Source organism: Hyperolius riggenbachi, chromosome 1, assembly GCF_040937935.1.
Source record: "Hyperolius riggenbachi isolate aHypRig1 chromosome 1, aHypRig1.pri, whole genome shotgun sequence".
Taxonomy (NCBI): domain Eukaryota; kingdom Metazoa; phylum Chordata; class Amphibia; order Anura; family Hyperoliidae; genus Hyperolius; species Hyperolius riggenbachi.
This window is the reverse complement of record NC_090646.1, coordinates 450,526,722-450,549,178: the sequence shown is the minus strand read 5'-3', so window position 1 is coordinate 450,549,178 and position 22,457 is coordinate 450,526,722. Positions and strand designations below refer to the sequence as shown.

Here is a 22,457-nt window from a genome sequence, read left to right as displayed (position 1 = left end):
TGAAATGACACCTTTTATTAGCTAACTGAAGCAGATTAAAATAGCAAGCCTTCAAGACAGCTCCAATTTCTTCCACTTGGCAAGGTGTTATGCAGAAACTGAAATGCCTCATAATTTATATACACAAACAGGATAGTGACCCAGACCCTCTCTCTATTTAATACAGAAGCAGATGGAATGAATTCCTTGTGAGGGCTGAGTGTCTTCAGCCAGGGTTCGTCTGATACCCAAAGCATACATAGATGAGAGGTTATTGCAATATGGATCAGTTTGTGAAAATGAAATTATCAATCAAATATACATTCTTAATTGTGCAAGCCTATTGTAATAAGTGTAATCTTTGTAATTTGGGGGACTGTCTAAAGTATCCACTCAAAATATAGTCACTCAGTTTACCTTTCAACTACATAGATTTGTAGATTTTACAGGTCTGAACTTCGAACTTCCTCTATGCTCCAAAGATAAGCAATAGCATATTAACCTTTAAAGAAAAATGTCTTTGTTACAGCTGATACAAATCCTGCAATAAATATGCAGTGTGTCTACTGCCTGCTTTCATGGAAGCAGACATAGGATTACCATTCTGTGCATTCAAATTAACTGCTCTGCTTAGGCAGCCAGCTGACACAGCTGAGAGATCAAATTACACATGATTAGTCACAGATGAGGGTAATTAGCCTAAACTCTCTAAACGCATACAGGATGCATTTCTCCATGTTTTCCTAGTGTCAGGGAACATTGGATGCAGCATAGGAAGCAATTTATGACACTGCTGCTAATGCATTAAGCGGTAATGTGCTGTGGGAATGCACTGTTCCCTCATTTAATGCAATAAATGGCTTTGGTGTGACAGTTGGTGACACCGCAGTTGAATACATAGCCACCTGATTTTCCTAGTGTGTAAGCGTTTGAACTTGATACCTTTTTTTCCCCAAGGTGTTTGAGTGATGTGCAGTTAGAACAGTTTCTGCAGTTACATAAACCACATCTTGAGTATTTAATTGTACCATGACCTTGAACTCCAATCCCTTGATCTATTGTTGAGTTTTACAACAGCCCACTAGTACTGTAAACACACCAGGACTTTGCATTTATGGCAGTGAAGAACCCTGGCTAAAGCCAATGACAACTGTGTCCAATGACAAAAGTGCAGATTCAATTTAACGCGGATCCGAGATAAAAAAAAAAACTAACTATAACAAGTAACTTGTCTATATATCTTATCTAAAGGTTAGATAGTTTACACAGCAAATCTAGCTGCAAAAGTTTCAAAAGTTTATGATTATTTATTCCTGTGATACAATGAGGGCAGCCATGTTCTGTTTGTCACATTGTCACAGGCTAAGGGCTGGAGATGCTATCAGCTTGCTTCTGTGTAAATTCAGTCCCCTCTCCTTCTCCCTCCTCCCCTTTGCCTCTGAAATCTCTGGCTAGTAACCTCCTCCTGCCCAGACTGAGCTCCCATAAGCCCTTGCTACTTTCTGAAAATGCCAAGGCACTCTGAAAAGCTGTGGGCGAGGGTTGTGTAGTTTATATATGTGGCTGGATAGTGTAATGGTTAATGCCTCTGACACAGGTAGGGATGATTGGAAAGAGCAAATTCCGTTCCGCTGGAATTTGCGGATTCCGCCAGCGCTTAATTCCGTTGCAGTGAAAATTCCGCCTGATTTTTGTGAAATTCCTCGGAATTCCGGATTCCGGCGGAAAAATTAAAGTAATCACAAATGGAACCTGTTTATGGTAAATGGTAGCCCATAGAACCTATTGGCTTTTCCCTTAGTCCTTTTTCTCCCTCCCTCCTCCGGAGGAGGAGGGTCTCGTCTTCCAGGGAATTGTAGGATTTCAAAAGCCAGCTTACATACATTGGCCGGGAGTCGAACCCAGGTCTAGTGCTTGGTAGGCAGCTCTCCTCACCGCTATAAAACCACCAACACTACATGCTGAAGCCAGCCTAGCATGTACCATTATGATATATCCAAGAGAAAAATGAGCTTGCTTAGGGATTTGTAGGATGTCAAGAATCTTGGCTCTGCCTGTTCAGTAAGCCAGCACCTATTCAGTAGGAGACCTTAGGCAAGTCTCCCTAACACAGCTACTGCCTACAGAGCGCATCCTAGTGGCTGCAGCTCTGGCGCTTTGAGTCTGCCTGGAGAAAAGCGCAATATAAATGTTTCTCTTTTTTTTTTTTTGTCTTATAGAGAATTAGAGTATTAAAACAAAAAAGTATTTGGCTTGAGGAATGCCCTATAAACTATATGAAAGGAACACAATTAACCACTTGAGGACCCACCCTTTACCCCCCCTTAAGGACCAGCGCTGTTTCAGCTGATCTGTGCTGGGTGGGCTCTGCAGCCCCCAGCACAGATCAGCGTGCAGGCAGAGCGACCAGATCGCCCCCCTTTTTTCCCCACTAGGGGGATGATGTGCTGGGGGGGTCTGATCGCTCCTGCCTGCCGGGTGTTGCGGGGGGGCACCTCAAAGCCCCCCTCCACGGCGAAATCCTCCCCCTCCCTCTCCTACCTGGCCCCCCCTGGAGATCCGGGCTGCACAGGACGCTATCCGTCCTGTGCAGCCAGTGACAGGCTGTCTGTCACATGGCGGCGATCCCCGGCCGCTGATTGGCCGGGGATCGCCGATCTGCCTTACGGCGCTGCTGCGCAGCAGCGCCGTACAATGTAAACAAAGCGGATTATTTCCGCTTGTGTTTACATTTAGCCTGCGAGCCGCCATCGGCGGCCCGCAGGCTATTCACGGAGCCCCCCGCCGTGAATTGACAGGAAGCAGCCGCTCGCACGAGCGGCTGCTTCCTGATTAATCAGCCTGCAGCTGGCGACGCAATACTGCGTCGCTGGTCCTGCAGCTGCCACTTTGCCGAAGCACGGTATAAGCGTGCGGTCGGCAAGTGGTTAAGCAATGAGTAAAAGTTTATCTCGGATCCACTTTAAAGCATAGTTAGTCCTCATACATGTTTTTCACCCATTTTAATGCCATACAGAAAGCATGATAACACCCTTTTGTGGCCAACAAAAAATTGCTCACTGCTGATTAGAAGTTCTGAAATGACATTACAATAAGCCATGTTGTTGTTTATGAGTTGCTGAAAGAAAAGAAGTATGTTATTGTGACACTTCATGCTTAAAGGGAACCCGAGGAGGCTGGCATGTTTATTTCCTTTTAAATAATGACATTGCCTGGCTGTCCTGCTGATCCTCTGCCTCGAATACATTAAAGCCATAGACCCTGAACAAGCATGCAGATCAGATGTCTATGACAAATCTGGCAAGATCAGCTGCATGCTTGTTTCAGGTGTGACATTTAGACCCTACTGAGCAGAGGGATCAGTAAGACAACCAGTCAACTGGTACGGTTTAAAAGGAAATAAATATGTCAGCTTCCATAGGTCTCTGACCTTGGGTTCCTTGTATCTTCATAAAACTAGGTATACAATTGTTTTTTAAATAGTTTAGATGCATAATGTTCTCCTAGCTTAACACAGTTAAATGTAAGGTGTAGCAAAAACAAAAAAATGAATAAAAACAAAACAAAAACACAACAACTTACCAACAGCAATCCATACTGTGAACCGAATCCACGTCATATAGTTCAACTTTAGCATTAGATATATATTTAGCAGGATGCTCACAGCTGGGATTAGTGGCACAAATGGGACCTATGGTTTGACATTTACAAACAATTATTAAGAACATTGATTTACAATATTAAACACTATGACCCATATGCAATTAACTTTTTCTCCTGAGTTATCTCCTTGGAGTTGAAAATTGAAAAGTTGGTGAAAAAGTACTATCAAAATTATTTTGAGTATTTTCTTGCTTGCTGGTGGTTTAGAAGGCATTTTATGACAAGGGCCTCAATTCACTAAGATCATGCTGGAGATAATAAGGCAAGTGAAAAACTTACCTCCACACAGTGAAAGAGTTATCTTATCTCTTCATTCCTTAAGTTACCTCCTCTGTAGTTATTTTCACGTGCAGTTAATAAACAGCCTGTCATTAACTCTAGAGTTATTTTAAGGATTGAAGAGTTAACTTAAAGACAGAAGAGTTAACTTTAGGTTTGCCTGAGGTAAAATGTTTCCTGAATACGACAAGCCTCATCACCATGGTGATAACTCTAGAAACGTTATTAAAGACAGGAGATAAGCTTAGTGAATTGAGGCCAAGGTGTGAAAATTTCACCTAGCAGAAAACTCAGGAGAAAAAGTGAATTGCATATGGGCCTATATGTCAAACTATTTGATGAAGCCAAAGACAGGATATTACATTCAGAATGAGTATTAAAGGGTACTTCAAGTGACATGTGATACAATGATCTAAACAGGTGTATGCAGTCACGTTTCTACATAGCAGCAGCCAATGCCTTTTTTTTTTTTTTCGCACTGTAAGGCCAGGTTAACATTTTTTTATTTTTTTATTTTTTTTTTGCGGAGCTGGCCGAACGATCCGGCCATCTGGATCCTGGAAAACTGACAGTTTTTACAGCCAGTGTGCTGGACGTTTTCCGTAGGATCCTAGTGTTCTGCAAAACCTCTCGTTTCCATTCCGCTGAGCAAAACGGTCTGGAAAATTGGGTCCCGCTGCATTTTTTTGTCCGTTCGGCAACCGTACGGCTGGTTCCGTTGGCAAATGCTAATGTGAACCGAGCCTAAGTGTTCAGTCGGACTGCATCATAACTCTCATTGATAAGTAATTACAGGTATTAAATCTATCTGTAGCTTGGAAACAGAGCAGGGGACAAATACCAGTAATAGGTTCATAAGTTTAAAGGGTACATCAACTGATGTGATGAAATAAACATAGGTACATACTGTATAGTACCAGTCCTAAGACATTTTCTAAAGTCCCGTTCTATTTTCTTGCACCACAAATGTTAAAAGAAAACCTAGTGCAGTCATCTATGCAAATATGGCAGTTGAACAGCTATTTTAATTCAGCCCACAGAAGGCAAAACATTTCTGTTTGACAGAGAGCGAAACCACTGCTGATAACATTTTAGTGCCGAAAAGTTCAAAGGGTCATTACTACTTTTGCTTTGCAGCTAAATGAAGCAATTTTGACATCAGACTCATGTTTGCTGTTTAGAATATAGTCTTAAAAAGTCACCCTTGAAATTGAAGATAAAAATAAGAGACTCAGTTCTCTGTTGCTCTATTGATTATTATACTATGCATACAATTATTTCTCTCATAAGTTTACATATTTGTTTTTTTCTATTTTCAACCCTCTTTAGCAATAGGTTTTTAGGGGGCCTTGCAATGAGATGTATGGAGTGTGAAAGAGCCGAAACTTCCAGATCACTTAACCACCCAAAGTGTTGATACTAATACATATGTATAAATTTTTAATTTTTGAAATGTTATGTAAAGATAAGATTGCTGCAATAAATTGGATTTCACTAAAGAACAGGACCCCATTTACTTATTTTAGCGCCTTGTTGATCATTTTTAATAGACATCTCATACGTTTATTTTCAGTTCACGTTTGCTTTTAAGTGTCAAGGCCAATGAAACTCCAATAGTTGAGCATTGCAAGTAAAAGATGGACATCCTTACTTGCTAAAAGGATACCTTAAGTCCTAAGTAGAATCGGAAATGGATGCCGTGTGTGTGTGTGTTGGGGTGGGGGTGTGCATAGGCTTACCGCACCTCCGGTGGCCCGGCGTCGCCTTCCGATCATCCATTGATGGCCCATTAATGGTGCGTGCGCAGTATGTCCATTATGGCACCTGGTGACTGCACGCACCAGCTAAGTTTTCCCACTGGAGTGTGCGTGTACTCTTGTGGACTTCCTGCGCCTGGGCCAACCAGGGCTTTAAAACAGGACTGTTTACAATGATCGGAAGGAGACGCTGGGCCACCGGAGGTGTGGCAAGCCTATGCGCACCTACACACACACACACACACACACACAATGTCCCTTTCCAATTCAATTGAGGACTAAGGTACTCTTTAATGGTAGCTAATCATTTAAAACAATAGATAGCATTTTTCATGATAACTAGGTAAAAACAAGACTATACCATTAATCATACAAGTTTTATTTTGGATGCAGATGTACTGAGTCATGTGACCCACAAGATAGGTTGCTTCTACTAGAAATGAAAGGTATGTATGTTTTTACATTGTCATCGTTAACCATCTAGAGAGATTCATAGGTTCTCCACTATAATTACCTGAAATGTGATAGCTCTCTTCTGTTGCTCATGAACCCAAATTAAAAAAAGACTGATTAAAAACCCAATCAGGAAAAAAACAAAGAGCAGGTAAAAACTCCAAGTGGGGAGATGCAGCTGATCACTTCCGAAAACCAAGATAGAGCACATGCAGATGGCGGAGACCATCATTGTCACAACTGCAATGGTGACCACCTCTCCAGGATAAAAGTCACTCAGGAACCTAAGGTATGGTTCAAAGGCAGCTTTCAAGTGTCCAGTTTCTCTACGTTCTTTGGCTTTTTTCTGGCTTTCAACCAACTGAAGCTTATCAGAGAAAGACTCATATTCCTTCATCTCCTCTCCAGCAATCCTCTCTGGCCCAGCTCCAGATTCCCGATGCTGAGGACTTTGCTCCTGATCACTAGCATTTGTAGGATCAGTTTTCTCTTGCTGAAATCTCAATACAATAATGCTGGCTGCTACAAATGTGTAGGCCAGCAGTGTACCGATAGACAAAAACTGCACTAGGGCTTCCAAGTCAAAGATGAGAGCAAGGACGGCCATCAGGAAGCCAAACACCACAATTCCAATGACTGGTACTTTAGTGGTTGGGTTTACTTTTGAGAAGAACTGAAAGAAAAGTCCATCTTCAGCCATAGCATACACGATTCTTGGTAGGGAGAAGAGATTACTTAATAGCACCGTATTCATTGCTTTAAAAGAAATTAAAAACAGTTAAACAAATGCAAAACTACATTTGACGTTATCTCGCAATCTAGAATTCAGAGGATAATAAAGCCATGTAGCACACATAATGTGCATGTTACACAGTAACTTCAAGTAACAGGACAGCATTTATTAATATGAAAATACTAAACACTGAACTGGTTGGGCATTATTTGCTGCCATTTGCACTGTTAATAAAAAACTTGGAGTGGCGTGACAACGCACAGCAATCTGCAGTATGCAAAGGAGTTGGTTATTTAGTTGGTTAGTGCATGGAAAATACAATTCGTGCAATCGCTTGGTTGTGCGGTTGGTCGTGTCATTAAAAATGATTGACTTAGTGATCTTATCTCAAATCATGCCATGATTTGATTGGTCTTTTAACAACTAACTAGCATATAGCCACACAGCTGCTGCGAATGATAACATTAACATTTTGGAGTTCACCAAATTTTCTGTACCGGTAATAATGACAACTAAACCAGGAAGTGAGGGGAACAACAACGCATTCTATCCAAATTTTTTTTTTTTACATTTTGTTTGGATCTAGAAGCTTAATTTCTCAGCCCTTTCCCTATCCCTTGCCTCATCTGGACCTATAATCCTCTCACAACCTGATTATACATTTTGCTGTTGCCTTCTGGAAGAAAGCCTGACTTATAGGCCTTCATAAAACAAACTCCTTGCTGACCTCTCTTTTTACTAATATTGATTCTCCCCACTCCCACTTCCTGGGGATAACTCTGGAAGCCTGGAGAAACTGGATTGCTGGGGGGATTAGTGTCATACGTACGAGATAACATAGCAGAAGGCCATGTGATGTCCTGGCCAGAGCTGTCTGTACAATACTCTTTGCCTAGTTTGGAGTTTGTTAGCTATATGCTGTTTAGAGGGTGCCTCTGGGTCAGGCCTCTGGGCTGAGCCTTCTGAGATTGAGTGTGAATTCCTGAGAAATTCAGAAAAGGTTTCATTTCAGGCAGGTCTTCTCTTGTGTGGTATCAGACCTTAGAGGACCGTACCCCTGCTATCAGTTAATGGCAGGACAGGCTCCATTTTGTAGCCGACGCTGAGGGTTGGTAATCTATATTTAGCCGAATGTTCCATTCCTCCACTAACAACATCTTAATAGAGCGCTCATACAAGATAGATAGTCTATGACTGGTACTACACACCTGCTAAGCTTTACCAATGGGGAATATTATACCCATGGATATTTGTTTACAGGGGTGTGGACAGAGTTCTGATCAGTTGCACTGCTGGTGGGGTGCCCTGCAGTAAAAACCTTTTGACAGACATGCTTTACGCTTATCTCTGGGGACCCACATACTTGCAGATCACTGGACAGCCCTCTTCCATAGATACAACCCAGGCCTACCTATACCATCTAATACCTTTATAGCCCCCCCCCCCCCCCTCCATGGAATCCTTAGTCTGCAAGCTCTAAGAAATGTACAGTATATCACCCCTACATTTTCTAATAAACCAGACAAATTCCTTAATGAGGCCAGTGGTATATTTGATCCTCACTACATTGAACCTTTGTGATTATTTCATGCCTTGACCTTCCCCTAGGTGCTTCATGAAAGAGCTGGACCACCTCCATTACTCCCCTCCCAAGGCTGCTCCTCTGACCAGAGCTATGGGGTCTCCCAGACACTATGACCTCCCATTGAATGATTTTATTTTTTAACCTCTATGATGTTACATTTCATGTGGTTTCCATTGACTTGCAGTATGTACCTGATTACAACTGTTTTACGTCTCTCTTTGAGATGTTTGAATAAAAAGGAAGTAGGGGAAAAAAGGTTTTGTTTGACTTCCACTTTAAGATCACTTCCATGTTACTCTAATTTTTCATAAGGTAAATCTATCACAAAAGAAATATGGAGGCTGCCATCGCCGACTTCCTGAAATGCAAGTCTCTTAGCTGTAATGGGGTTCTGCTGGCTATAACATTTTCTAAATCACTTCCAACAAATATATAGGGCAGGTGTCTTGCCAGCAATACTTGCTCCAGATTAGGGATTTGGAAAGTGTTCTATAGTCACAGACTCCATCTTCATTGCAATCACTCAATCAGCATTTTCAAAAGTAGGTCAGAAATGGCAGCTCCATCATTTTGTAATGACATATTCACTTTAAAACCTCTCCACAGCAGTACAACTGCAAGCATGCATTTTAATGTATTCAAACAGTGTAATCAGTCTGAAATATTTAGCTTGGATATCTGCATACCTATGCTGCATTTTTTCTCTTTCAGGAAAAGATATGGCATTTTATGTCCTACAAGTGTAAGTAATGATGTCACGACTAGCAGGGAGTGTTCTAGGATTGGAAACTAATGGAGACATAAAATTACTCAGGTTAGAGTTGCTGAGGTAGTCAATTAGGGGCTGTGTTACTTCGGGTGCATGCAGCATCCACGGCAAAACATTTATTTTTTTTTAAAGCCCGGGTTCAGCCGTCCTTTTTCCGATGATCGTACATTTGCAATAAATAGCAATACACAAAGAAATTGCTATTTTATTGGACAGACCAATCCATTGCTGTGCAAACTTTACCGGCCTAGCCCATCATCATCCACATTAGGTTGTGAAGGAGGAGCTTTCCCTGTGAGAATAGAGGACCTGATGCCTCCATTTCTTCCCTCTGCTGGTGAGAGAGCACCTCTTTGAGGCCAGCACCAGTACAAGACTGACAAACATCCATGCAAGTACCCATTTGTTATATAGTTGTAATTAAAGCATTTTAACATTTATATTAGCAAAAAAAAAAATCTATGTGCCTCCTGCTGATGTACAAGCTGTGCATTCTAAAATTGTATTCAGTATATCAGAAAGAGAGAAAGACCTATTGTTTGGACACTTACTTTTAGAATCCTTTAGGGCCCATTTCCACTTGTGTTATTTCCTGCATGCAAAAAAACGGACAGTGGGCAGCATTATTTGGCATCACGCATGTGATTGCACATAGCCATGCATGGCACGGCTAGAGGGAATCGCATGTGTACTTGTGTTGAAACAAGTACTGGCAAGTCTCCACAAGTGTAAATGGGCCCTTAAAGTTAGCGAGTAAATGGTATTATCCCAATCCAAAACTGCCTAGCTCAAGTGAGAGCTGCAAGTTTAGCACAAAAAGGCCAGAAACCCACTGGGAGCGCTTTGTAAGCGTGAGTGATTTGAAAAAGCTCTTGGTAATGCAATGCTATGGGGGATTTTTATAAAATCACATCACTCAAGTGGGATCACACTAGGGTTGCCACCCAGCCGGTATCTGGGCGGCCCTACCGGAAATTCCCCTAAAAAGCCGGCGCCGGAGTAAAAGTTTCACCGACACTGTTATCGGCCGGAAAATTAGCCCCAGGCTCCTAGCTGAGTAACTTGGAGACTGATCTCTCTCCTCTCTTCTTGGATTGGCTGGCCAGTCACTGCCAGCCAATAACCAGTGAGGATGCTCAGGAAGGAGGAGGAGCCGAGCAGACTGAGCGAGAGTCTGTGAGCCTTCCCTGAGCAGCGTGAGTGAGTCCTGAATTGTCTTCCAGGCATGTTGCAGCAGCGGCTGCCCAGCTCAGCCACAGCACAGGCTCTCACAGTCTGTGTGGAGGGAAAGAAACAGATATAGGTACGGAGCAGTCAGAGCACATGATTACTGTGCTTCTGTGTGAGCTGGAATGTGCAGGAAAGGACAGGCCTGCTACCGCTATCATGTCTGTGGTGTGTGCAGTACGATGAGCCAGCCCAGCCCCCCAGGCAGCAGCCAGTAATGATAAGAGTGGAGAGAGCTTCAGCAGTCCACTGTTCACAGCTGAAGTGCTGTGTTAGGAAGAAGGTACCAGAGTCAGAGTGACAGTTTCACACACACAGTATGTCTCTCTCTTCACCCCCCCCCCCCTCTCTCTCTTCACCCCTCTCTCTTCTCTCTCTCCACCCCCCTCTCTCCTCTCTCTCTCTTCACCCCCCTCTCTCCTCTCTCTCTTCTTCACCCCTCTCTCTTTCTCCCCCCTCTCTTCACCACCCCTCTCTCTCTTTCTCACCCCTCTCTCTCTTTCTTCACCCCCCCCCCCTCTCTCTCTCTCCTTACCCCGTTCCCCCAACCCTCTATCAGCACCTATCCTCCCTTCCAGACTCTTAAGGGGGCCATACTTCAGGCAACTTGGTGGCCAATTGACCATCCAATTCGATTATTATAATCGAATTGGATGAAAATCGGTGCCACAAAGTGCATGCACGACAGACAAAGCGACCAATTTAGGGGGTAAAATAGGTTGCATCATTGATCACACATGCTGCAAGATATCAGGCTGAAATTGTTTGGTCAGGTGTACGGCGGCCGATTTCAGAATGAACGACGAAACCCCTACCGCTGCCGGCGTAATGTAGTGTGCATTTATACATTACCTGTCCTCTAGCAGCCTTCCGTGCCGTGTCCGTCCATCTCTCCGGGTTCTAACAGCCACATACACGCTGGCAGTGCATAGGCGGAGGCTGCTACAGGACAGGTAATGTATAAATGCACACAAGGGGGGGGGGGGTCAAATTTATACATTGGGGGGCAGGGGCGGAGCGGACACGGCAGGCTCAGCTGATTCCCTGAAGATTTCATGCTGAAATCGGACAGGGAATCGGCCTGCAGCATATGGGCAGCTACAACTAGAGACAAATTTATCTCTAATCAGATTCGAGTAAAGATAAATTTGTCTCTGTCGAATCTGCTCATAATCTGCTGATGTATAGCTATAGCCCATTAATGATACAATTCTGTGGCTGATCATTTCTGTGGTAATGAGGCAGAAATGATCAGTCATACCCATTAATGGCCAAATTCCTGCTAGCCAATTCGATGGGATCCATACGAAAATAGGTCGATTCCGATAATCTGATCGACTTGGCTACAAGTTATTTGGTCATTAATGGGGCAGGACCAATTGCATCCGATCGATTACCGCAGTGATTGGAAATGATCTATCGGTCGTGGAATTGTATAATTAATGGTCACCTGTAAAGTGTACCTGTAGGAAAAAAGTGCCCCAAGGGAGAACTTACCTTGGGAGGGAAAAGCCTCTGGATGTTAAAGAGGCTTCCCCCATCCTCCGCACTAGAGGGGATCCAGCACTGTGACCCCCCCAAGATCTCCTTGTTGGAATGTGTACTAGTTGCTTCCCGCTCAGGTTCTGGCAGAATTAGCCAAGCCTGATTGGGTCCAATCTGCTTTGCCGGTTCCCTTATGCCTGCGCAGTAGAGCAGACCTGATCGAGCTCTGCTATTTTCGCTAGAGCCCAAGTGGAAAGCTGCTACTGCGTGCAGCGGCAACGGGGTCTCAACACTGTTTCAGGCTGGCTGAGGAGGATGGAGGAAGCCTCATTTAGGATTCAGCGGCTTCACCTTCCCGAGGTAAGCACCAACCAGGGGCAATTTTTAACCTTCCCGGTGTTCTTTAAACTACTGGTATTAACATTTGTATTTATTTTTGTAATTTTTCTTGTGCTATTTTTGAAAAAGGGTCGTAACTAACCCCTCCCACTTTTAGGCCACGCCCCAGGCCACACCCCAAAGCCGGTATTTTCTCAGTCAAAAGGTGGCAACCCCAGATCACACCCATAGCATTACATTAGCTAGAGCTTTTCAAATCACAAAGCGCTTAGAAAAGCTCTCCTAGTGGGTTTCTAGCCTCAGAGTAGGTTCCATGACTTTCTCCCTGGAAATACCTTGAGATGTCTTAATAAATCATTGTGAAATGCACACTGCAAAAGTGGATACCCCAGCATGTTCACCTTTACATTATGTAATTACAAAAATAGCTGCAGGGGCTGTACTCAAAATTCCCAAACCGGTAGCAGAAAAGTTTAACTTGCAGCATTCTTTGATGAAATACAGGAAATAAGATTTGGCCAGTATGCTTAAAAGCCCATTAAACATACACACTGATCAGTCAAAACATTCAAATTCTCTGCCTAATATTGTGCAGGTTTCCCTTGGGCTAGTTCTGACCTATCAAACAAGAAAATCTACAAGAACTAGGGTGTCTGGAGGTAACTGGCATAAAGATGTAAGCAGCATATTGAGTGAGTTGTAAGATGAGGCCTCCATGGATCTGACTTGTTTAACAACAACAAACATATCCAGCAATCCACATGATCTAAAACAAAATGAAACTCATCAGACCAGGCCACCTTCTTCCATTGCTCCCTGGTCCAGTTCTGATGTTAGCATGCCCACTGTAGGAAATGTTGACAGTGGACAAAGTTCATCATGAGCACTGACTGGTCTGTGGTTACGCAGCAAGCTGCAATGCATTGTGTGTTTTAACACCTTACTTGCACAGTCAGCACATGTTTTCAGTAATTCATGATTCAGTAGTTCTGTAAGATCAGACCAGATGGACTAGGCTGCAGCCCCCATACACATCAATAAGCCTTGAAAATCCCAAATCTGTCCCTGGTTCACCTTTCGACCACCTTCAACAAGTACTAAGCAATGTATTCTTGGCATGACCCACAAGACCTGCAGTTATAAAGAGGTCTTGACTCTGTTGTCTTGGCATCTGGCACTTACTGAAGTTGCTCAGTTCCCTGTGCTTGACTATTTTTTCTGCTTGCAATAAGTCACCTTCAAGGGGCACTATGGCTTAAAACCAGAGATGGATTAATATGTAATGTTGTCCTAGGCAATGTAGTAGATTTGGGCCCCTCTTGTGGTCCTTTTGGTAAGCTGAGTGGAGAGAGGTGAAAGAAGGTGGCAGATTGGCCCCTTGACACCCACTAGGCCTCAAGCACCTGCCTAGGTTGCCTGGCGGATAATCCTGCTCTGTAAAACTGACACTACTTATGTGCACGTACATAGATTTGTCCTTGAGTAAAACACACAGTTTTAATTTTCTGTGTAGCTGTCTCTTACAATAGCTATTATAATCTTGCAGCTCTGAACCTTGCTGACAGGTTTTCTATTAGTCCAATTTGTCATGGGGGATTCTTAAAATGTATTTTAATAGTTTCAGACAGCACTCCCTGGAAAGAGCCAATACAATGAAACGTTGCACCGGTGTGCGCGAAACGGCGCACCGTTCGCAAGCTGAGTGTACTTAGCCGCGAATGGTGCGATGTTTCGCGCGCACCGCTAAACTTTGCGTGCGATCAGTACCAGCTTGAGACGTGCAAACTACTTAGCACCCTAGTTTGCACGTCCAAAGCTTTTAGGCGTGCTAATTAGGTTAGCACCCTTTAGTGAATCAAGCCCTATATGTGACAGCTACATAAGGTGTAAAAAAAAGAAAAAATGATAGCGCATTTACTCTAGGACAAACATACACTTTATATGCATGTGCATGTATGAATTTTAAATGCGACAGTTTTTCGCCATAGTGCCCTTTTCAGTAAGTGACTGGCGAGTTGCTGCTGAATATTAACAAATATAGATGCTATCCAGCACAATGCCTGTTCTTTTTTCCAGGAATTTTATTTAAAGAGAAACTCCGACCAAGAATTGAACTTTATCCCAATCAGTAGCTGATACCCACTTTTACATGAAAAATATAATGATTTTCACAAACAGACCATCAGGGGGCGCTGTATGACTGATTTTGTGCTGAAACCCCTCCCACAAGAGGCTCTGGTACCGTACGGTACTCTGGGCAAACTGCCACAATGTAACAATGACACACACAGGAAATGGCTGTTTATAGCTGTCTGTTAAAGCCAGAACAGCTACATAATCTGCCCACAGTAACAATGTCACCATGTAATACATGTCAGAATGTGAATCTGGGAGAGGAAAGATTTTACAATGAGCAAACACTGACTAAATCATGTATACATAATTATTGTAAAAATTAAGCACCTTTTTATATTAAATTATTTTCACTGGAGTTCCTCTTTAAATGCACTGTATTGTTTTCCTTGAGAAAGGGGTCCTCAGTGATCACAAAATGTTGAATGCATGGATACTTAATGCAAATAAAATTGCTTAAAATCAGAACAAGCAGTGTGCTGGGTGGCATCAATATGGTTCATAACGACTGACTGGGCTAAAGCCAGCTTCCTACCAGCAACATAACACCCACACGTTTTATAGAGGATTAACCCATGGTGTGCTAAAGGACTTCCTGTCTTCTTTTCATATTTCTGTGGATGTAAATTCATCTCACCGCTACTGCCACTACCAGGGGTTAGGGCTGAACGATTTTCTGTTTTAAATAGTGATCAGGGGCAAGACGATCTTGGTTTTCGCCGCCGCTAGTACCTGCTCTGCTCCCACCCCCTCCTCCAGTAAGGTCCGATTGGCCTCACCCGCTGCCCGGCTTGTTCATTTATTCATCTCCTTCTCATCTCTACCTCCTTTGCCCCGGGGACACAGCCTGCCTCACTCTACCGACAGCTGTTGAAGTGATTTAGGGGGTCAGAAACCAGCTGCAGGAGTTGTCGCGGAAGGCCTGCTCTGTGCTGTGGATCCTGCTGCTTCCATAGCTGTGACTGGCCTCTTCCTGCACAGACAACGCGCTGCCACCTATCAGTAAGTGGCTTCCCCTCACCACTTCCTATTTCTCAGATAATAGTCATCATAAATAATTTATACATACAGTAATAGCTGTGCTTAGTCCACAAAAATGAAATAAACCAATCAAAATTAGTTACTTGTGCTGCTTCAATAAAGCAGTCCCCGTATTTTTAAAGTCAGATATACACATCTGATTGTGACTGTATATGATGTGTACACATTAATCTCTTATATATACTTAATAACATCTATGCTGTAAGTATAAAGACTGATGTGTAGCCGTGTCACTAATAGAGATGGTCAATGAGATAGAAATAATTCTGCGTGGATTCTGATTTATGCAAATGTACTCTTTGCTAATGAAATCAAATAATTTGATATGATTTGTTAAAATTTGGTTTGGTGACTACGAATTAAATGGTACCTGAGAAGGATGAAAAGAAAAGTTTTATACATACCTGGGGCTTCTTCCAGCCCCCTTCAGGCTAATCAGTCCCTCGCTGTCCATCTTCACCACCTGGATCTTCTGCTACGAGTCCTGGTAATTCAGCCAGTCACCGCAGTCCGGCCGCCTGCCGCTTCCACACCCAGGAGCGTTATGCACCTGCGCAATAGTGCGGCGCAGGTGTAGTACACTCCCGGAGGCGGAGTGTGTGCATGCGCACTACGCCAGACTGGCTCAAGTACCTGGACTCATAGCAGAAGATCCAGGTGGCGGAGGAGGACAGCGAGGGACTGATTAGCCTGAAGGGGGCTGGAGGAAGCCCCAGGTATGTATAAAGCTTTAATTTCATCTGTCTCAGGTTTACTTTGTTACACAGTAGTACTATACTCTACATATGAACTCTCCCCAGAGCTGCAGGGAATCCACTGAGATTGTTGTGCACATTGAGCATAAAGGTGTTGTCTATCACCCATAAACCTGGTTCAGATTGTGCAATAGAGGAAGAATCCTCTTATTCCCCTGCAGAGTACCTGCACATCACTCTTACACGTACCCACAGTTACATTGCCTAGGGCCTGAAAGATGTTCTTTGTTAGGGTCTGTACCTTTTACAAGTACTCTTACCAAGGACTAGTTTTAGTCTATGACTAAAGAAAATAAATATGTCAGTCTCCATATCCTTCTCACTCCAGTTGCCTTTTAAAATTCCTAAGCGTTGGCAGTTAAGAGACGAATTTCATGTTACATACTTTCAATCAACAAGATTGTAATATGCAAATTGGAGTCAGAGTCGGTGGAATCCTAAAAACGGAGGAGTTGTAGTCGGTGGATTTTTGTACCGACTCCACAGCCCTGCTATTCCGTCCCTAGGAACACCCTTTTCACTCCCTGTTTATGGTTCCAGATATTACCGTTACTGCACACTGTGCACAGGACAGCTGCTACGTGTGCTAATTAATAATGTGGAGAGGAGTTGATCAATCAGAAATAGACAGTTTAACCACTTCACCACTGTGGGGGTTTACCCCCTGACCACCAGAGCAATTTTCACCTTTCAGCGCTCCTTCCATTCATTCGTCTATAACTTTATCATTACTTTTCACAATTAAACAATCTATATCTTGTTTTTTCCACCACTAATTAGGCTTTCTTTAGGTGGGACATTATGCCAAGAATTATTTTATTCTAAATGTGTTTTAATGGGAAAAATAGGAAAAATCTGGGAAAAAATTATTTTTCAGTTTTCGGCCATTATAGTTTTTAATTAATGCATGCTACTGTAATTAAAACCCATGAAATGTATTTGCCCTTTTGTCCCGGTTATAAAACTGTTATAAAATTGTCCCTATCACAATGTTTGGCGCCAATATTTTATTTGGAAATAAAGGTGCATTTTTTTCAGTTTTGCGTCCATCCCTAATTACAAGCCCATAGTTTATAAAGTAACAGTGTTGTACCCTCCTGACATAAATATTTAAAAAGTTCAGTCCCTAAGGTAACTATTTATGTATTTTTTTTATTGTACATTTTTTTATTTTTTTTTTTAATTACAAAAAAAAAAAAATGGGAGTGTGGGAGGTAATGAGTTAATTTTTTGTGTAAAAGTAATTTATTTGTATGTGAAAAATGTGTAGGGTGTAGTTTTACTATTTGGCCACAAGATGGCCACAGTAACTTTTTGTTTTAATGCGACCTCCAAGCGTCCTTCCGGAAGCTTGGAGGAAGTACTTGGAGGCTGGGTAAGATAACAATGATCGCGCTGCCCATCGGAGAGAAGCGGATCATTGCGGGGCTTAGATCAACGAACGGGAATGGATTTTCCCGTTCATTGATCTTCGGGCGAGCGGGCGGCGGCGTGTTTACTAGCGGCGGGCGGCGTGTTTACGAGCGGGAGCGCGGGCAGCGGCGGGGGTGCGCAAAGTACGGATTTCTCCGTCCCTGGGGGTTAAAGGATGGAAAAAGGGACGGAGAAATTTGTACGGGCGGGGGGAAAGTGGTTAAGATCCAACCTAGTTCAAACATTAAAAAAACAAGTAAAATTATAAGTGACTTACCACAAATGGAGCCAGCAGCCACAATAAATCCTGCCCAAGAGTAGCCTCTCCTGTAAAATGCATCAGAGAGGGCAGAGTCTGGAACTAATGTATTCCAAGGCACCATCAGAGTCAGGACAATGGACACCAGTATGTAAGCCCCTGTGGCAAGGCCTAGAGAAATAGCTGTTGCAATGGGAACAGCCTTTTGAGGGTTCTTTGCTTCTTCACTTGATGCTGCGATGACGTCAAAGCCAACAAAAGCGTAAAAGCAGGTGGCAGTGCCAGACATGATGCCAGAAAACCCAAATGGAGCAAAACCTCCATGCTCAGCTGACCAGTTCTTTGGTTCTGCAAGGATGAAGCCAAATATGAGTATGAATATTATGATTCCCATACTCACAGCAGCAAAGATGTGATTAAGCCAGGATGACACTCTTACTCCAAACGATATAAATGCTGTAGCAAGCAATAAGATTCCTGCAGCCAGGAAGTCTGGATAATGAGCCAAGAATTTCACGTTCCAGGTTCCAATGTGGGTTTCCGTATAGTTTTTTATTTTGTGGTCAAATATGGAGTCTAGATACCCACTCCAAGCTCTTGCCACAGCTGCACCACCAATCATATATTCTAAGACAACGTTCCAGCCAATCAAAAATGCCCAAAGTTCACCTACAGAAACATATGTAAACATGTATGCAGAACCAGTTTTTGGTACCCGGGCACCAAATTCAGCATAGCAGAGAGCTGCCAGCAAAGAGGCAACGCCAGCAATGAGAAATGATATGACCACAGCCGGACCAGCTATCTCCTTTGCTACTGTGCCAGTCAGTACATAGAGACCTGAGCCCACCATCCCACCCACGCCTAAAAGGGTGAGATCTAAAGTCGAAAGGCATCTCTTTAATGATGTCTCCATCAAGTCATCTTCCAGGGTTTTCACCCTGTTAAGTTTCTGGCAGAACCGAACGACGGCTGCCGTGGTGGGTAGACGATTCCCCATCTTTTCAATGTGCTTTCTTCCAAGTGCAAAGGATTCTTGGTTAGCCTAGAGATCCCCTCATGTCAGTTGGCAATTACTTTCTAAAAAGTAGGAGAAAAAAAAAAAGGAGGAGAAGAATGGTTATTAATTTCTAATGTCCATGAACCTCATTCGCAACTTGAATCATTTTTTTATACCAAATTATGTAGTCCCCTAATCTAAAACTGCCTGCACACAGTAGGCATTGTTGCCTGGAAAATTGTCATTTGTGATAGTTTCAAAGGATTTCTCTTTACCTAGGTGTCTCCTGCATATCCCCCATTCCACCAAGTTTGATGTTCATTGGGTGATTGTAGTTTCCTGGTCCCATATGCAATTACTGTATTTTTTGGACTATAAGACTCATTTTTTCTCCCCCAAAAGTGGGAGGAAAAGTCACTGCGTCTTATAGTCCAAAGGCAGGAAGTTCCTGACTTGTAAACACCTGCCAAGACGAACCTCCAACCCGCCACAATGTCGGGGACTCCCTGTACTGTGCCCATGCAGAGGACACAGGGGGACAAACGGAGGACACGGGGACACAAAGTGACATAGAGGAGAACACAAGGAAGACAGAGGCGGACACAGGAGTACACAAGGGAGACACAAAGGGGCATAGAGGACACAAGGAGGACAGAGGCGGACACATGAGGCACTCAGGAGGGCACAAGGGGGACAGAGGAGGACACAGCGAGACACAGGAGATACAAGGGGGCATGAGGTACAAAGGGGGCATAATGCAGAAGATGCCCCTTCACCATGGATGTACCAGTTTTTTCCCCCGTTTTTTTTGTCCTCTAAACCTAGGTGCATCTTATGGTCAGGAGCATATTATAGTCCGAAAAATACGGTAATATTTTCTCCAAGGTTATATTTTTACACCTTGTCAATAAAATGCCTTTTAAACTACCAGCTAGCGAGAAAATATCCAAAATATTTTTCATCTGACTTTTTCACCCACTTTTTGGTACTTTTTCAATGGCAAAGTACTAGAAAGTTATATTAAACAAAAGATGAAAAAAATGATCTCCTAGGAGAAAAAGTGAATTGCATGTGGCCCCAGGTTGCTAACCTACATTACAATTTTGCGCCTTTGTAATCAACATTTAATAGTTACAGCAACAAAACTGAGAAAAACAGGACTACACAAAGCTTCTTCATGGAATGGTTATTTGGGTTAATGAAAGGCAAACTATTGGGGAATAGGCACTTGTAAACAGGAACAGTCCCAACTTAAAGTTACTGCAATATGATATAGTGAAATACACAATCAAGTGTTTATCTTAAGCCACTTTGTGTGTAGTGGTTGAGTACTTATTACGGATCAGAGCAATTTTCAGTTTTTAGCCAACTATAATGACTAACAATGTTATTACAGATTAACCACTTCACCACTGAGGGGTTTTACTCCTTGAGCACCAGAGCAATTTTCACCTTTCAGCGCTCCTTCCATTCATTCGTCTATAACTTTATCATTACTTATCACAATTAAATGAGCTATATCTTGTTTTTTCCGCCACCAATAAGGCTTTCTTTAGGTGGGACATTATGCCAAGAATTATTTTATTCTAGATGTGTTTTAATGGGAAAATAGGAAAAAATGCATTATTTTTCAGTTTTCTGCCATTATAGTTTGTAAATAATGCATGCTACTGTAATTAAAACCCATGAAATGTATTTGCCCATTTTTCCCGGTTATAAAACAGTTTAAATTATGTCCCTATCACAATGTTTGGCGCCAATATTTTATTTGGAAATAAAGGTGCATTTTTTTCAGTTTTGCGTCCATCCCTAATTACAAGCCCATAGTTTATAAAGTAACAGTGTTGTACCCTCCTCACATAAATATTTAAAAAGTTCAGTCCCTAAGGTAACTATTTATGTATTTTTTTTTAATTGTAAATTTTTTAATTTTTTTTTTTTAATTACAAAAAAAATAAAATAAAAAAATAAGGAGTGTGGGAGGTAATGAGTTAATTTTTTATGTATAAGTAATGTATTTGTATGTGAAAAATGCTTTAGGGTGTAGTTTTACTATTTGGCCACAAGATGGCAACAGTAACTTTTTGTTTAATGCCACCTCCAAGCAGCGGATCATTGCGGGGCTTAGATCAACGAACGAAAATGGATTTTCCCGTTCATTGAATTCCGGGCGAGCGGCATGTTTACGAGCGGGAGTGCGCGCTAGAGCGAGCGGGAGCGCGGGCAGCGGCGGGAGCGCGGAAAGTACGGATTTCTCCGTCCCTGGGGGTGAAAGGATGGAAAAAGGGACGGAGAAATTCGTACGGGCTGGGGTAAAGTGGTTAAGATCACATTTGGCATAATAGTTTTTTTTATAAAGATATTGTCTGAGAATTACTTTATGATGTAAGCATTTTAAAAACAAAAATGAAGAAACATTTTATGTCAGGCAAATTAGTATTTTGTGGATATAAGTTATATATTTTATTCGGCTACTTGCTTAATTTACATCAATGCTAAAGTTGGCACAATGTATAATGGCCATAACATATTAAATAAAAGTAAATTTGTATGGGTTAATTAGGGATAATGGACTAAATTCCCCAGCTAAGTAGAGAAGGAAAGCGTTTTTTTAGATCCCTAATTAGCTAGGGATTAACCTGTTTAGTAAAGCTAGAGCAGGCTATTATGAGTTAACGCAAAATACGTTTAAAGGACCACTAAGCAGTTGAAATCTGACATAACTGACAGGTTTAAGACTACTTCATCTCCTCATAGGGGATACTGAGATTTTAGTCAGCCTTCCTACTTGCGTGCACACTATTTTGGTAGTTAGACTTACAGTAGCAACTGCTGTTCAGGGAACCCTGAATATCCCTCATGGGGAGATGGACTAGTCCAAAACCTGTCGGTTCAGTCTGATTTTAACTACTTACTTTTTTCACTAAAGTGGTCCTTTAAGAAAACCTTTTCAATAGTTTTTCTGTAGCACTTCATGGAAAGGTAATCTCTTTACCTTGGTGCTGGTATACTGAGTTGACTAAAGATACAAGGACACAGTGATGTTTCGAAATGCATTGGATGTCACCCGCCACATGGAGCTTGCCTAGACTCCAGACTTACCACGTACCCTTGCTGATGTTCCCTCCCCCCCTCCCCCTCAGCCAAGATCAACATCCGAGCAGTGGAACATCAGGCAAGAGATCCCCTCGCACTCTGTTGAAGAAGCGGTGTGACGGCCGCGGAACCGGTGGAGCAGTTCACCGAGGGCCTCTCTTGCCACCACAACTTCCCCATGCTCTATTCATTCCGGCTAAGTATTCCTCCTCACTTTGTTCACTGTATACATGCCTCTTTGTCTGTCTCTCTCAAATCACGCACTTTATACATACAATGAATTAATATTTGGTATATGTTTATGCAATTGTTCTATGAATTATTTATTGGATTGTTGACACATGATTTTGCACTGTATATTCTTTATTGGAGGAACTGAACTTGGGTTCATGGGGTGCTGATCATTTCTGATAATATATATATTAGCTGAACCTCCTTTTTTACTAAGCTTCTATATTGCTCTAGCACACACTGAGGGTAAGAGTGCAGTG

At 42.5% G+C, this 22,457-nt stretch overlaps 1 protein-coding gene across 2 annotated transcripts in view; it reads right to left on the bottom strand.

The window, feature by feature from the left end:
* SLC7A4 (solute carrier family 7 member 4) overlaps nucleotides 1–22,457 on the bottom strand; it is a 47,598-nt gene that overhangs the window by 9,832 nt on the left and 15,309 nt on the right. For both annotated transcript variants that reach the window (XM_068238730.1, XM_068238731.1), the window contains 3 exons: nucleotides 17,889–18,950; nucleotides 6,193–6,887; nucleotides 3,562–3,670 (listed from right to left, as the gene is read on the bottom strand). In XM_068238730.1, coding sequence (XP_068094831.1) covers nucleotides 3,562–3,670; nucleotides 6,193–6,887; nucleotides 17,889–18,870 — 1,786 coding nt within the window. In that variant the 5' untranslated portion in view covers nucleotides 18,871–18,950. The remainder of the gene's footprint in view (nucleotides 1–3,561; nucleotides 3,671–6,192; nucleotides 6,888–17,888; nucleotides 18,951–22,457) is intronic.